This window comes from Drosophila mauritiana, chromosome 3R (assembly GCF_004382145.1).
Source record: "Drosophila mauritiana strain mau12 chromosome 3R, ASM438214v1, whole genome shotgun sequence".
NCBI lineage: Eukaryota > Metazoa > Arthropoda > Insecta > Diptera > Drosophilidae > Drosophila > Drosophila mauritiana.
This window is the reverse complement of record NC_046670.1, coordinates 7,814,261-7,828,169: the sequence shown is the minus strand read 5'-3', so window position 1 is coordinate 7,828,169 and position 13,909 is coordinate 7,814,261. Positions and strand designations below refer to the sequence as shown.

The 13,909-nt window shown below is 42.3% G+C and overlaps 3 protein-coding genes across 3 annotated transcripts; 1 reads left to right on the top strand and 2 right to left on the bottom strand.

Annotated features, from left to right (window-relative positions):
• Nucleotides 1-15: 15 nt before the first annotated feature.
• LOC117142392 (probable 28S rRNA (cytosine-C(5))-methyltransferase) lies at nucleotides 16-2,201 on the bottom strand. Its single transcript, XM_033306338.1, has 4 exons — nucleotides 2,030-2,201; nucleotides 1,709-1,958; nucleotides 644-1,141; nucleotides 16-581 (listed from the first exon to the last, which is right to left on the bottom strand). Exons 1-4 carry the CDS (start codon nucleotides 2,150-2,152, stop codon nucleotides 151-153), a joined length of 1,302 nt encoding a protein of 433 aa, XP_033162229.1. The 5' UTR covers nucleotides 2,153-2,201; the 3' UTR covers nucleotides 16-150.
• LOC117142395 lies at nucleotides 1,170-1,710 on the bottom strand. The gene has a single exon (XM_033306342.1). It carries the CDS (start codon nucleotides 1,667-1,669, stop codon nucleotides 1,268-1,270), a length of 402 nt encoding a protein of 133 aa, XP_033162233.1. The 5' UTR covers nucleotides 1,670-1,710; the 3' UTR covers nucleotides 1,170-1,267.
• Nucleotides 2,202-4,017: 1,816 nt separating the features above from the next.
• LOC117144330 (zinc finger protein squeeze) lies at nucleotides 4,018-10,426 on the top strand. The gene is made up of 3 exons (XM_033309443.1): nucleotides 4,018-4,726; nucleotides 7,672-8,223; nucleotides 8,446-10,426. The coding sequence occupies exons 2-3, from the start codon at nucleotides 7,861-7,863 to the stop codon at nucleotides 9,676-9,678; spliced, it is 1,596 nt and encodes a 531-aa protein (XP_033165334.1). The 5' UTR covers nucleotides 4,018-4,726; nucleotides 7,672-7,860; the 3' UTR covers nucleotides 9,679-10,426.
• Nucleotides 10,427-13,909: the final 3,483 nt, after the last annotated feature.

The following is a 13,909-nucleotide window of genomic DNA, read 5'->3' as shown; positions in this document are numbered from 1 at the left end:
AAACAACCGCCAACATATTATATTATTTTTTATTTTTTTTTAAAAAGGTGTACACATATTCTGAAGATGAAAAATTCAATGGCCCAAGTGCCAAATAAAGATAATGGTTACAATTTAAGAAAACAATTGTCCTTCTTGCGTTTGAAACAACTAATCAATTTCGCCTTCGCGGCGTTTCTCGAAAAGGGCCAGGAAGATGCCATCGGTAAGATCACTTTCCGGCAAGCAATACAGGACGTTCTTGCCAATATTGGGGTAGTCCGTGTCGCCCACATTGTGCCACTTGTTGCGCAAGGCCTTCTTGCAGCTGAGCAGCTTGTAGGATGGATTTAGCTGAAGACAGCGCTGCACCACCTGCTCGTTTTCCTCCTTCCACAGCGAACACGTGCAGTAGGCAATGCGTTTGACGTTCGGAAAGGAGCTCATCGCGTGCGACAGGATCTTAATTTGCAAACCCTGCAGCTTTTGCAGCCGCCTGTCGTCCTTCGGCTCGTCGCACACGGTCATGCGGTTTTGCATTCCGCTGCCAGAGCAACTGGGGTCCACCAGGATGTACTCTACGTCCGCAAAGCGTTCGGGTGCTGCAATTTAAACGTATTACTTTTTGAATATTCATTGTGAAATATATAAATATAAAACTCACTTAGGTCCAAGGCGTCTGAAAAAATGGGTTTTACAATAGCGCAACCAGCCTCCTCGGTAATGTCGCACAGCGTATTATAGCGTTTGTGGTCCTGCTCCACGGAGTAGATGCATCCCTTGTTCTGCATCACGTTGCATATGTGCACTGTCTTCATACCGGGAGCTGCGCACATATCCAGCACAGTGGCCCCAGTCGGCGGAGCAAGTAGCTCGGCGGCCAAGCAGGTGGCCTTGTTCTGCAGTATAAACCTCTTGTCGTGCACCAACGGATGCCTGACCCAATAGTTGGACCACTTGGGAGGGAAAATGAGCACACCCTCCACGTGCAGATCGGTCATGAACTCGTCCTCCTCCAGCGATTTGATGGCAGTCAGAAAGTCCGCATAGCTGGCATCCGCAGGCAGCTCCTTGCGCCGCCAGTCCTCGCTATACAGGTACTCCAAGGCCTCCGCCAAACTGTATAGATTTGTGTTGATGCGCACATATCGAGGATTGGGTTCTGTGTGGGCAAACAAAAAGACGAGTTCAAAAGTTTGCCAAAGTAAGATTTATTAAGAGTTGTTAAGAGTCGTTACTGGTCCTTTAAACGATCGAAATGATCTGGACTTGGCTGGCAGCACTTGAGTTACTGGTCCTTCTTTGGCTCCGCAGTTTCCGGCTCTTCCTCCTCATCCTGCGGCACGGGTTCCAGGGGTGGTGGTGGCTTCTCGCGGAAAGCCTTTAATACATACATGGCCACCACTAGGTTAACAACCACAACAGCCGTGAGAACTGACCAACAGTTGACCGTGAAGAGGTCCAGATGGGGGAAGGACTCCTGCAGCCAGCTGCGGACGCCATAGAAGCCCAAGAAGGGCAGCGTGAACATGAGCACACTGTAGGCCAGCAGCCAGAGGAAGACCTCCGCACTGGTGTCCTCCGGCTGCGTATGATGCTCCACGGGAGAATCAATGACAGCCGGGGAATCATCAGTGGCAGCTGATGACACCACATCGACCTGCTGTTGTTTCCTGTTCTTCTTGCCCATCTCAGCCGGCTAATACTGGTAATCGTTGTGATAACCTGCCTTTTCGCTGGACCCCGAAATCTCCGATGGAATTCAGCAAGCGCTCCTTGTAACTTCGCACCGTTTGCACGGGTTTGCTTTCGCCGTTCAGCTCCTTCCTGGCAAACAGCAGTTCGGTGACTAGAATCTTGGCCAAACTGGGATCAAAGCTGGGATTGTCCCTGAGCAGTCCTGTCTCCTCGATGGCCTTTTCCACTGCCACTCGATTTTCGCTAAATTTTTTCAGCACCGTATGCAAAGAGCGTGTACGCTGCAAGTGCGAGAGAGAAAAGTTATACGCATATTGGCTTGATGTGCGGACGAGAGGTCCTATTCACTTACTGCATGCTTCTCCGCGAATATCAGGGTCTTTATGCACTTCTGCTGCTCCAATGCCGCCTTCAAAATCTTGGCAGTCGCCCTGTATTGGGTGGGAACTTTTATGGAATGCGGTTTTTTACTCATTGTCGTCACGTGCACGTGTGTGTGTTGTTTGCGCTATAGTAGGGGCAACCCCAATCACGACGTTATCGATATGTGCTTATCGAATGTCAGGGCTGGAGATATGCCCGTGGCGCTTGAAACGAAGGATGTTATGATTCAAGTCTTGAAAATACACACAAAATAATGAAAACGTTTGATCAATTTTGCCAACAATAACTACAAAACATATATGTTTTATCCCTAGTATTTTTAAAACTTTAGAGAGTATCAAATTTACAAGTATATTAACAGTGTGGCCATACGTTGCAAGCAAAAATTACTCGTATTTCCAGCATTGCCAACACAAGAAATTATTCCTGGTTAAAAATTTTGGCGCGATAAAGCTGCAGTTTAAAAAGGTGAAGTATCTGCGAAATATCTGCGGAATTAAACCATGTTTTTTCTAATTTGTTTCTTGCTTTTCGTTTGTTTTTTGCACTGTACGGTGTCTTCTGCTCTCCAGACAGAGGAAACAATTAATATTAAAATGAAGCACACTATTCTTCAAGGACTTTAAGGAAACGATCCTGTCTATGTTTGCCCCGGAATTGATAGACGATATTAAGGTTAAGGATCGCTTCCTACAGTGTCTTTGGTGCGAAGGACAGACGTGGAGTTCATCAGTCAGCACCCGGAATCCTTTATATTGGCTTTAAAACGCTTTCAATTCGACGTTGAGAAAAGAGTCTCCTCGAAAATCACGATTGCTATTCATGAAAATGAATCGGTTGATACTTGCACTTGCTTTTTAGTTATTAAAACTGTGCATATCTACAACACTGTCACTTTGCAGATCTTATATTCCGGGAATATTCATTTTAGTCCTCTGTGGTGCACATCGGAACTCACCTCAGGAACAACCTTAAGCCACTAAACTTCAATAAGCTATAAAATAATTTCGACTGCTTCTTAAGCTCAAACATACATAAATTAATATTTAATTTTAGGTTCTTTTGGAAGCTTAAGTTTTATATTTTGCCCAGCACTTTATTGTAGAATATTTAAATTAAGAATAAGAAATATTTCTGGGGTACAGAACAAAAAATGTTATGTTTTTGTAAAGAGAAACTTGCAAATTATGAGTTATAAAATAATTTTCAGTTTCCGGAACTTTAAAATTCTTATATTCTTCTTATATTATATTCTATATGTTTTTATTATAATAATATTATCAATAATAGTTAGTTTTTCAGAAGTTTTAATGAATGCATATATGTATGTAATATATTTAATATACATAGGTACGAATTCGCAAAATAATGTCGTTACAATAACATTGATATTATATATTAAATTATAATAATATATGTATAAGTTACAAAATGGCAACAAAGTGCAACAGCTCATAGACGAAGATCCAGTGGCATAGAGGATTAGCATGGAATTTTGAATATAGCAGTTCCGGGTGATGTGCATCCTGGCCAGCACTGAGCACCTTATGCTCTCCAGGCTCATCAACTTGGAAATAGTAAGTACCAATATCCCTGATTCTTAGATTCCTAGATTCGCTTAAAGCTTAAATTGTATTTTAATATTCCCAAAAATAGAAAACACCGCCAAAAGTCAGGGCAATGGCACTGCGTAAGGATGCAGGGTTTTTATATGTCTTTCTGTTTTTCTCTCGCCAGAATTTGGCCCAATTAAATTCGGTATTCGAAAAAATGAGCACGCCTCCTCCCCGAAACCGAAAAAAACTCGGTGGCGCCGGGAACAAAAAAGAGCGCGAGAGAGAGAGAGCGCACACATAAAAAACATAAACAAGCCTTTACGCTCGTGTGTGTGGTGTGTGCGGAGAGAGAAGAGAGCGAAAAACAACTTCTGAAAAAAGACGCTCTTCGCTGTGATTTTTTTCAGTCAGTTTTTCGACGGTCGTGAACACGAACAGTTATTCTAGCTCCTCCTGTTCTGCTGCTTCTGTTGGTGTTTTTTGCGTTTGCCGCGACGTAAACAACCGAAGAGCGGAGCTTACGCCCCCAACTGCTCCAGCTCCACGCCCCCCTCGCAACGTGCTCGTTGTAATTGCAATTAATCGTTGTTGGCCGCCGAAAAAAGTAAAATTTCGGGAGTCCGATACAAGAAGGGCAAAAAAGCACAAGTGCAGAAAAAACAAAAAAAAACATAAGCTTGCCGTGTGAGTGCGTTGGTGTGTATGAGTGTGTGTATTTTTGGCGTGCGCGGCCATTTTTTCTTGTTGCCACTCGAGAGTCTCTTCTGTGTGCGAAAGAGAGGCCCGACTGCAAAGCAGAACGTAGCAAACTACGCAAATCCCACTAAATTCTCTAATTTTTGCTAAATAAATCAATCGCGGGGGGTGCCCAAAAACAAACAAAAGTACGAAAATAGAGTGCCGCAGACCACAAACAAATCACCTGGGCCAGTGTGTGTGAGTGTGTCAGTGTGCGAAACAGGCAAGCTACCAGGCGGGCTCCCACCCACAATCAGTCGGCGAACACGTGCTCCAAAATATCAACAAAAGTTGGCCCACAAACATAAAAAAGGGGGCCGCGACTGCATCCGAGACCCGAACGCCGGAACACAAAAGGCACTTTCAAATTGGTAAGTACTTTGCGCCGCACGAGCATGTTGTATTTATTTGCCTTATTGGTCAAACACACTTGCGATTGCGGTGTTTGTTTCTCTTTCCCGCGCTCACGCACAGTGGTTACTTTCGTCATTATTGTAAGATTTTTAAAAGATCCCGAAGAAATACTTATTTGTATGGCTTTAAAGATGTTTTTGTTTTGGGAATCATGATTATATTTTATATTAATAAAAGAGAAAACTTTTTCTTTTACCCATATAAATTTTGAGGATATAATGTTAATACATTTACATTTAACATTACATTGCTATCAGCGAAATTTTTGATAGAGAAACAAATCAATAATGAATTCAAGTTTACGCTTTCTTCAAAAAATAATACAATTGCAACTAGTTATTAGATATTCCTGAATATTACGCTTTCTAAATAAATAATCCTTTATTTATTAATCGTGGTTCAGAAAGAATAATTTAAATCCAAATAGCTCATTTTTTCTAACCTCAAACTTTCCTAATGTAAAAACTTATATAAAGCAATTGATTTACCATTTATTTGAATTTGTCAAGACTCTATATCCGATTTTATTTCAAAATAATTAATATCACAATTTTCGAGTGTTGGGCAGTGTCCCACTGGTCAAATACTTATTATTTCCTTATTTCGAATCTTCGCTATTTGGGGAATAAGTCAAAACCTTTAAACTTCAAACATTTGTAAGCCGAATGCGGCGACTGACAACAAATAATTAAACCAGAATAATTTGAAAAGCGTTTTGCAGTCGTGCCGCACTACTTGACCATTCGATTTGTCGTTTGTTTGACTTTTTATGGTCGTTCCCATTCATTTGGTGGCGGTTTTTTTTCATTCGTGTTTGTGTGCCGACGTCTTTTTATCTTCCACTTTTTTCGTACTCATCAAATATTCGCTTCTTTTTTCGCACACATGTCGCCCCCAACAAAAGAGAGTGAGAGAGCAGTCCGATTGCGGTTGTTGCGCTGTGTTGTTGTTGTTGTCCGCTCGCTCGTTCGTTTGTTTATGCTCGCTCTTTGCTCTCTTTTGTTTTCAGCTGCTCGCGCTCAATTAATTTTCGTTGATTCGTTTTTTGTGTGTAGGTTTTTTGTGTATACCATTTTATTTATACGCTTTTCGGGCATCTCTTTCTCGTGTTTTTCTTTTTTGGGGTTTTCTTCTTTTTTTGTTGTATTTTTGGGGCCTGACCGATTACGTTTATTTATCCCCCATTTGCATTTATTATGTTGAGCGGGCAATATTCCGTGTTTCTGGATCTGTTGTTACACGATTACGATTCCGGCTTCTGTTTTTTTTTTCTCGCCACTTTCGCTTATTTCATATTGCAAATGTTTGTTCGGCAAACAATTGTTTGCTTGTCGCCCCGTCTCGCTCTAAATGTGCGCAACAAGCGAGTGGCGCGTCCTTTTATTTTCTGCATTACATTGCCACCCTCCCCCTCTCGTTCCCCCTTCCCTGAATTCCTGCTGCCATGCTGTTCAATTGTCCAACGTCAGCATTACCAACAACAACAAAAACAACAAAAGCAGAACCGGTTATTTTGACCAGGCAAAACAAAAAAAAGCCAAAAACCAAAAATTGAATTTACCTCTGACGTCAACACCCACCCGACCAAAAGGTCGTATTCAAATTCGCGCTCAAAATAGAGTTTCCATTTCACAAGACCTAAATTTGCGATTTATACGTTGTACATAAACCAATCTTGTTTAAATACATTATTATGGAGTGCTTGGATTTTAAAACTATATATTGTATCAAAGTAATGTACCATTATAAATATATAAGAGCTTTAAAATTAATTTCCAGCTAAAATTGAAACCCTTTTGCAAATCGGAGTCTAATATTGACATTTTCTAGTGAAGATTAATGCCCATGATTATCAATTCGTTTTGAGTACTTTTGCCTGACTTTTGCCTGTTTAGTGGAAATGGTACTATAAACATTTGTATTTGTCAAATTTCAAATTGTTTGCATTAGTGTACTAATATTTTTTAAATATTTTTAAAACAACGCATTTAATGTATATATACGCATTGTTATTCAGCGATTTATCAATTATTCATCCAGCTGAAATATTTAAACGCCGTTAATTTTATAATTTAATTTTATCTCTACGTATTCCTTTCAAATACGCTTCCGTTTTGATTCAACGAGCAACAATTTCTTAAAGAGATATTATATTCTTGGAAAATTGTCAATTTCAACGTAATTTAAAGTAAAATCTTATTATTACTTTTTAACTTTGACTTAATATTAGTATGGAACACATTCTTTTCATGTGTTTTTTACTGTTGTCTGGAAAACCCACATTTTAAGCAATTAATTTTGGGATTACAGCCCAAGAACATCGGTGGTCCATTGGAAACCCAGTTGCATGGCCCTAAAAAGTGGCAAAGATGTAGTTGCATTCAGTTCTCGAGGTTGTTGACACGTTCCGTTGGCGCCCCTGACGTTTTTTTTTGCCTTTTTCGCCTTTTTTTTTTGCCAGCCCATCATCACCTGCCCACAGAGTAACCGCGATTTTGGTTCTTCGGGCCAGAATGCGATTCCATTTCGCTTTCCATCTGGTGGTTGTCACCAACAATTTCTGGCCGCAAGCGCCTTTTTTGTTTATCTTGTGACTTTTTCCGTTGACTAACTCTTTTTTGCCCGGCATTGTTATTAATTCTCTACGCTTTTTGCGCCCCATTGGCAACTTTTTACTGGGTTGCAGCAGTTGTGCTTTCAGTCAGTACCTTCTGCGCGCAGCACGTTTAATTCACAAACAATTAATTAATTCATGCATATTTATGTTAATGTGCAGAAATTAATGTACCCAACGGCGGGGAGTGGAGCTGCCAAGTGGCGGAATCGAAAAGTAGTTTAAGCACTTGTGCCGACTGGGCACAAATTTGTGGATTCAAGAATTACAATATTTCTGTACTTTCAGCACAAAAACGCGCCGAGTTGTGTAAGCCCGCCGCCAGTGAAGTGTCGACTTCCCGGCGACGAAGACCGCAGCTATATTCCAGTAGCCAGTACCGCATAGGATCGTGTCGTCGCTGACCACGCCCCCAAACTGGACGCCCGCACCATCGCCTACCGCCCGCTGACCCTTGGCGGCCACCAGACGCCGCTTATGGCCGAACTGCCGACGGCGCCGAACGGCGTCCCCAGCGGCGATTATCTGCACCGCTCCATCGATCAGCTGCGTTCCCTGGGTCACCTGACCACCGCCCAACTGGTCCACGACTACAAGCCCTTCAACATTAGCGAATTCCGGCAGAATGTCGCTGAGCGACTGGACTACTCGCTGAAGAACGGCCTCGTGCAGCACCAACAGCAAATGATCATGGAACAGCAGCCACATCCCGAACAGCAGCAGCAGCAGCAGCATCTGCACCACCCACAGCAGCAGCAGCAGCAGCACCCGCCACAGTTGAAGGTCAGCTACAGTGCGCCCAACTCGCCGCCCACTCCCCACGAGCAGCAGGAACAGAAGGTAATCACATATTCCAATACAGGATCCTGCTAAATTAGCATCTCTTTACACACATATCACACAATATCCTTATCATATTGTTATGCAAAAAGTATACCTCATATACAAGTATGCCTGGATATGGATTCATATGATTAATCTGTAATAGCATACTAGAGATATACCCATTCATCTCTTAGTTGATACTAAACCATACCCTTAAAACCTTCTATGTACTTTCAGTACGACCCGAATCGATCGCCGCCGCGTCAGCAGATGAGCAGCGCCAGCGGCAGTGGCAGCAATGGATCCTCGCCTGAGGAGGAAAGCCGCCGGGGAGACGGCGATCAGGCCAAGCCCTACAAGTGCGGCTCGTGCAGCAAGTCCTTTGCCAACTCCTCGTACCTGTCGCAGCACACGCGTATCCACCTGGGGATCAAGCCGTACCGCTGCGAGATCTGTCAGCGCAAGTTCACGCAGTTGTCGCACCTGCAGCAGCACATCCGTACGCATACGGGTGACAAACCGTACAAATGCCGGCACGCCGGCTGCCCGAAGGCCTTCTCGCAGCTATCCAATCTGCAGTCACACTCGCGATGCCATCAGACGGATAAGCCGTTCAAGTGCAACTCCTGCTACAAGTGCTTCAGCGACGAGATGACCCTGCTGGAGCACATTCCCAAGCACAAGGACTCCAAGCACCTGAAGACGCACATCTGCAATTTGTGTGGCAAGTCGTATACGCAAGAGACCTACCTTCAGAAACATCTGCAGAAGCACGCAGAGAAGGCGGAGAAGCAGCAGCATCGCCACACGACCCAGGTGGCTGCCCACCAGCAGCACGTACCGGCGAGCGGAATCGGCTTGAATCTGCAGCGCCAGGCCATGAACGATGTGAATGCCGCGTATTGGGCCAAAATGGGCGCAGACAGTGCGGCGGCTTCGCTGGCGGAAGCCATTCAGCAGCAGTTGCCGCAGGCCGGCGGTCAGCCGTATGGCAACTTTGCCACCCTGCAGCAGCAGCATCAGCAACAGCAGCAGGAACTGCTGCATCATCAGCGATTGGCGGACACGCCGGGGCATTCGCACAGTCCCCACGAGGAGGCCGCGGGCGAGGATCTCGTCCTGCGCCAGTCCACACCGCAACATCACCTTCAGCAGCAACAGCAGCAGGCCCAGCAGCAACAACAAGCGCAGCACCAGCCATCGCCTGGAAACTCGGCCTTTACACCTCTGTCGGCGACAGTGGCTCCACCGCCACATCTTCAACAGCATCGCGGTCCGCCAGGGTCCGCTGCCGCCTATTTGTATCAGCAGAATGCGGCGGCAGCAGCAGCGGCTTTTCCCACACAGCTCATCTCGCTTCACCAGATCCGGAACTATGCCCATCAGCCAGGAGCGGCGGGCCTCATCGCTAGCGATCATCTCACCTTGGGCCTGAGCGCTGTCAATGCCGCCAAAGAAAAGGCGCAATAGTACAGGCCGCCAGGTCGGGGCCAAAAGAGGCAGCAACGATGACATTAGCTTAGGGTCAACGTTTAAGTTGGTATGGATACAAGAGCGTGGTATTTTATGCTCTTTGAATCCATACCAATTGAAACACAGAAAGTAAAATGTTACTCATAGTTTCCAGTTGGCAGTGGCGTAGGAGCTGGGATTGTACTGGTTTCTCTTAAGCATCCTTCCAACTTCCAAATTCATCATAAAACTTGTATACGATTCGGTCAAAATCAACTCCATCACTGCCCAAAACCCATAAGAAAATCAACTGCAATCCTATAGCTTCTGTGCTATTTCCAACTGCCGTATGAAATTAATATGTAATATCTAGATCAACTCAGGATTTTAAATACGATATTTATGCCCACTTTTAGATATCTATAAGCAATATTCAAATTAAAACTTTGAACTATATAAATAAGTCGATTATAAATAGTTCACAGTTTTATTTTCAACTAGGAGCAGTACAAAGTACAGCGATAGACCTAATTATATTATTATTATAATGATATATTTATATATATTATAGTGTACATAGATGTATGTAAATTGTGCTGTACATTTGAACGTATCAACATTTATCTAGGACGCTAGATATTTATAATTTATCAACTAACTAGTGGAGTAAGGACATTTTCTACTTCTTAGGCCAGCTGAAAGAGAAATAGATTTGAAAATGCATGTACAATTCAACCAATAAAGATTGTAACTATTTATAAAAGTATTTGCTGTGGTGTATCAAACTTTCCTCAGGATTTGCATTTTCATTAGCGAATCAAAGCGGATCGAATTAATGCAACGATCCAGAAAAATGCAACCTAATCCGCTTAGCGACCTTAAGAAGAACACCTTTGTGCCCGAGGCGACATAAGAGATTTATGTTCACCCCATATAATCTGAGTCTGTGTATCCACAGGGAAATGTGTGGCTACGATGGTATCCGAAGTTTGTCTTTAAATTTCTCTCACTCGCAGCTGCTGTTCGTTCGGCTTAAGAATGTGACAGTGGCGTAGTTTAGGGGGTCTCAACCCTCGCTAAAAAGTACCCCTCAGACGAAGAATCTTCATCGAAATAGCCGAATGATGATTGATGACTGATTGAGTCTTTGATTTTCGGCTGATCAACTCGGAGATTAATGGCAATGATTCATCGGACTTGATTCGCATTCAGTTTCTGGGTATTTCATACGGGTTTTTCATACCTGATAAAAAACTAGTTCATCGAAGTCTTCTTCAGCAGTCACGATTTGTAACTTCAAAACGGCCAAGTACTTAGGAAACTAGTAGATCAACAATTCTCTGATAAGTAGAGATGGCAGGTGATGAAATTATGAAGATCCAAAAGATTGAAGATTGACGGATTAGTATCAATCGATGTTTTTTATGAAAGACAAAGGAACTTCACGCAGTGCATGAATATCTGTGAAGTGTACCTATATATAAGGGTTAAGACAACGAATTTCATAGCTAATTAATAAAACAATAAATTAAGAAATCCCACACGAAACCAGTTTAAGTTGTTAACAGGTGCTTTTTTTTCTTTATTATATTTTATTTATGTTTATTTTCTGTTTGCCTCCGTCTTTTTGCTGAACGAAGCGTTTGAATGGAATTATAAATAGCAGCAAATTGTGTTAAACACACACAAAAAAAAGAAAAGAAACTTCTTTTTATGATCTTTTCATGCCGCAAATAAAAACGAAATAAACATAAACTCTACTAAATAGCTCATAAAATTGGCCAAACAAAGGGGATTGTGTGAGTGCAGAATAGACACCCACAAAGAGTTAGGGCAACGACAATGAAGCTGATAGAGTTGTGAACTCCCTAAAAAGGATTTCGGGCAATTGTCCTTTTGTCAACACAGATCGTTGTCCTTTGGCAAGGATTGTGCGAATATTGGGCACGATCCTTTGGCGAATGAGGAAAATGATGCTCTCGAGGGCCAAACAAGGATCGCTGACAATAAACCAACAAATCATCAAAGCAGAGTTGCCAAACACACCGCAAAGGACAAAGGACGCGTACAAAGGATTCCCGATACCCGATATAATCGATCATTTGGCAGTTTTGCAAAATGCTTAACAAAGAGGCCACACAATGCAAAAAACGAGTTGAGGGGCCAAGTTTTTAGCACATCGAACCCTTTTCGCTTCGAGGGCTCTGCAACGCAATGTTTGCCAATAATTTAATTGATAAATGATTTGATTTCTGCCAGCCATCGTCATCGATCACAAAAGCAGTGAGGCATTGAAGTTTCTCCTCCATTCGATTAGCATATCAATGCGCATTATTATAGATGCACTAATGATGAGGCGATTCTTTGGTGGTTATTGTCCCGCTGCTCGATCTTCGGGGTGGCTCCTCAGCTCCTTGTCCTTGGTCCTGTCTTGTCTCTGGGTGCTGAAATCATCACGGCTCCGTCCGTTGTGCGTCTCATCAGGGGCTTTGTTATGCTAACTATGAGAAAAAAATAAATGTGGCCGAGGATCTTCAGGAGAGCCACGGGATCCGTGGGCCTGGGACTGTCACATTTACTTGCAGCTTGATCGATATGATAATTAGAATGCAGTGCCCGCCAGCAGTTAGGACTCATCCTTGCGATGATGCCATCTGTCTGGGGCACAAGGAAACTTTCCCAGCATGATCACTAAAAAACGTGGATAGCTTCAGCTGGCATATCAAATTGAATTTCACAGTACTTAAAACGACTATTTATCTTTTAAGGTACTACTATCTGATCATAAAAATAAGTCAGTTTGAGAAAAACAAGCTTCTTAAAAATGTATCCATATCTTCAGTTGATATTAACTTAAATAACTTAATTTTAATTAGAAGAAAATTCTAATTAAAACTAGTTTGAAGCCTTTTAGCATTAGCATAAGTAATACTTACCATCTGCATTAGAGAAATCTCAAGCAATTGATTAATTTCAAAAGATAGTTTCATTCCATTTATATTTCCATATAAATTCCCCTTTCGCTTTTTCTCCCAGTGCAGTGCAATCAATTTATCAGTTTTTTTTTTTTTTTGGGCAGGGCATTATGCAAACGACTGGCATTTGAATATTGTCTATGGGTTTTCAATGCCAAGAGATCATTTCGGTGCAGCAGAAAGGCGTCATCAAAGGCATCAATAGATTTATGGTTTCTAAACTCCAGACCCAGAAATCAAAACACACACACACACCAGTTAGGGTGGCTGAAAGGAGATAGGATGCGATCATCAGGGGTTGCACACAAAACAAAACATCCGGGGATCCGCGAAAGAAAAACCTTTCACCCCAGCGAAGGTCCTTGTTTTAGCATAAGAAAAGGATTCGCTTTTCTCTCTCTCATAACCCGTTCGCGAATGGCATTTAGTCGGCTCGATCGGCATTCAGCGATTCTTTGGGATAAACTATTTATGAAATTATTAAACAATGCGCACAATATGCGGATACACTCCACCGATTAGCTCGGGATCGAAGAGAATGGAAGGTGTGTATGTTTTTCCCATAACTTCTTGTTCCTGCGGCATTTGCATTTTGGCCTTTTGCCCCAGCTCCTTGCCAATTTGGTTGGCATTGTGATCCGCGGTATTGTTCGATTCTAATAAGGTGCGATATTGTGAAATTTGATGCGATTTTCGTTAGCTATTCTTATTGCCATATTGGCACCCTTTCGCCCGAGTTCATATCATATCATATCATATCATATATTCGCACACTGGAACTGGAGGGCACACTCTGCTCCTATTGTTGAGGTTTGTGGTGGGCCCGTGTTTGGATTGATTTGCCCTTATCATATTGTTATGTAATTGAGATCCTTGAGCGAATATTGGCATATTGCAAAAAAAAAGAAAAGGATTGAGGCATTTAATTAAATGGTTTAGTTTGTGATATATGAGTATTTGAATAGCATAATATTAATAGCATGTCCTGGCATTGGAAATAGGATCTGTAAACTTTATTTATAAAGCGTATCCTTTTCCCCTAAAGAAGTCATTTATGATACCAATCTAACAACAGATGTTGGATAAAGGTTTTACATTTTCACGCATTTTAATTCCCTTTTTAGTCCTTTTTTTTTAAAAGAAAAAACTATGTTTATTGATGGGGAGATGCACGATAAAACAATTTACATTAACGCTTTTTAGTTTGCTGTTTATTTACAATTTGAAAAGATTTTAATAAAAAATGCACAACGCTGTGATTGTAAATTAATTTT

Bases quoted from the DNA above. Each gene is read 5' to 3' on its own strand.
- LOC117142395 (XM_033306342.1), bottom strand. From the start codon at position 1,669: ATGGGCAAGAAGAACAGGAAACAACAGCAGGTCGATGTGGTGTCATCA.
- LOC117142392 (XM_033306338.1), bottom strand. From the start codon at position 2,152: ATGAGTAAAAAACCGCATTCCATAAAAGTTCCCACCCAATACAGGGCG. The intron at 1,142-1,708 runs GCAGGTTATCAC...TTGCCCACACAG, and splicing joins TTTCGGGGTCCAGCGAAAAG to AACCCAATCCTCGATATGTG. The intron at 582-643 runs GTGAGTTTTATA...TTTAAATTGCAG, and splicing joins TTCAGACGCCTTGGACCTAA to CACCCGAACGCTTTGCGGAC.
- LOC117144330 (XM_033309443.1), top strand. From the start codon at position 7,861: ATGGCCGAACTGCCGACGGCGCCGAACGGCGTCCCCAGCGGCGATTAT. The intron at 8,224-8,445 runs GTAATCACATAT...ATGTACTTTCAG, and splicing joins ACGAGCAGCAGGAACAGAAG to TACGACCCGAATCGATCGCC.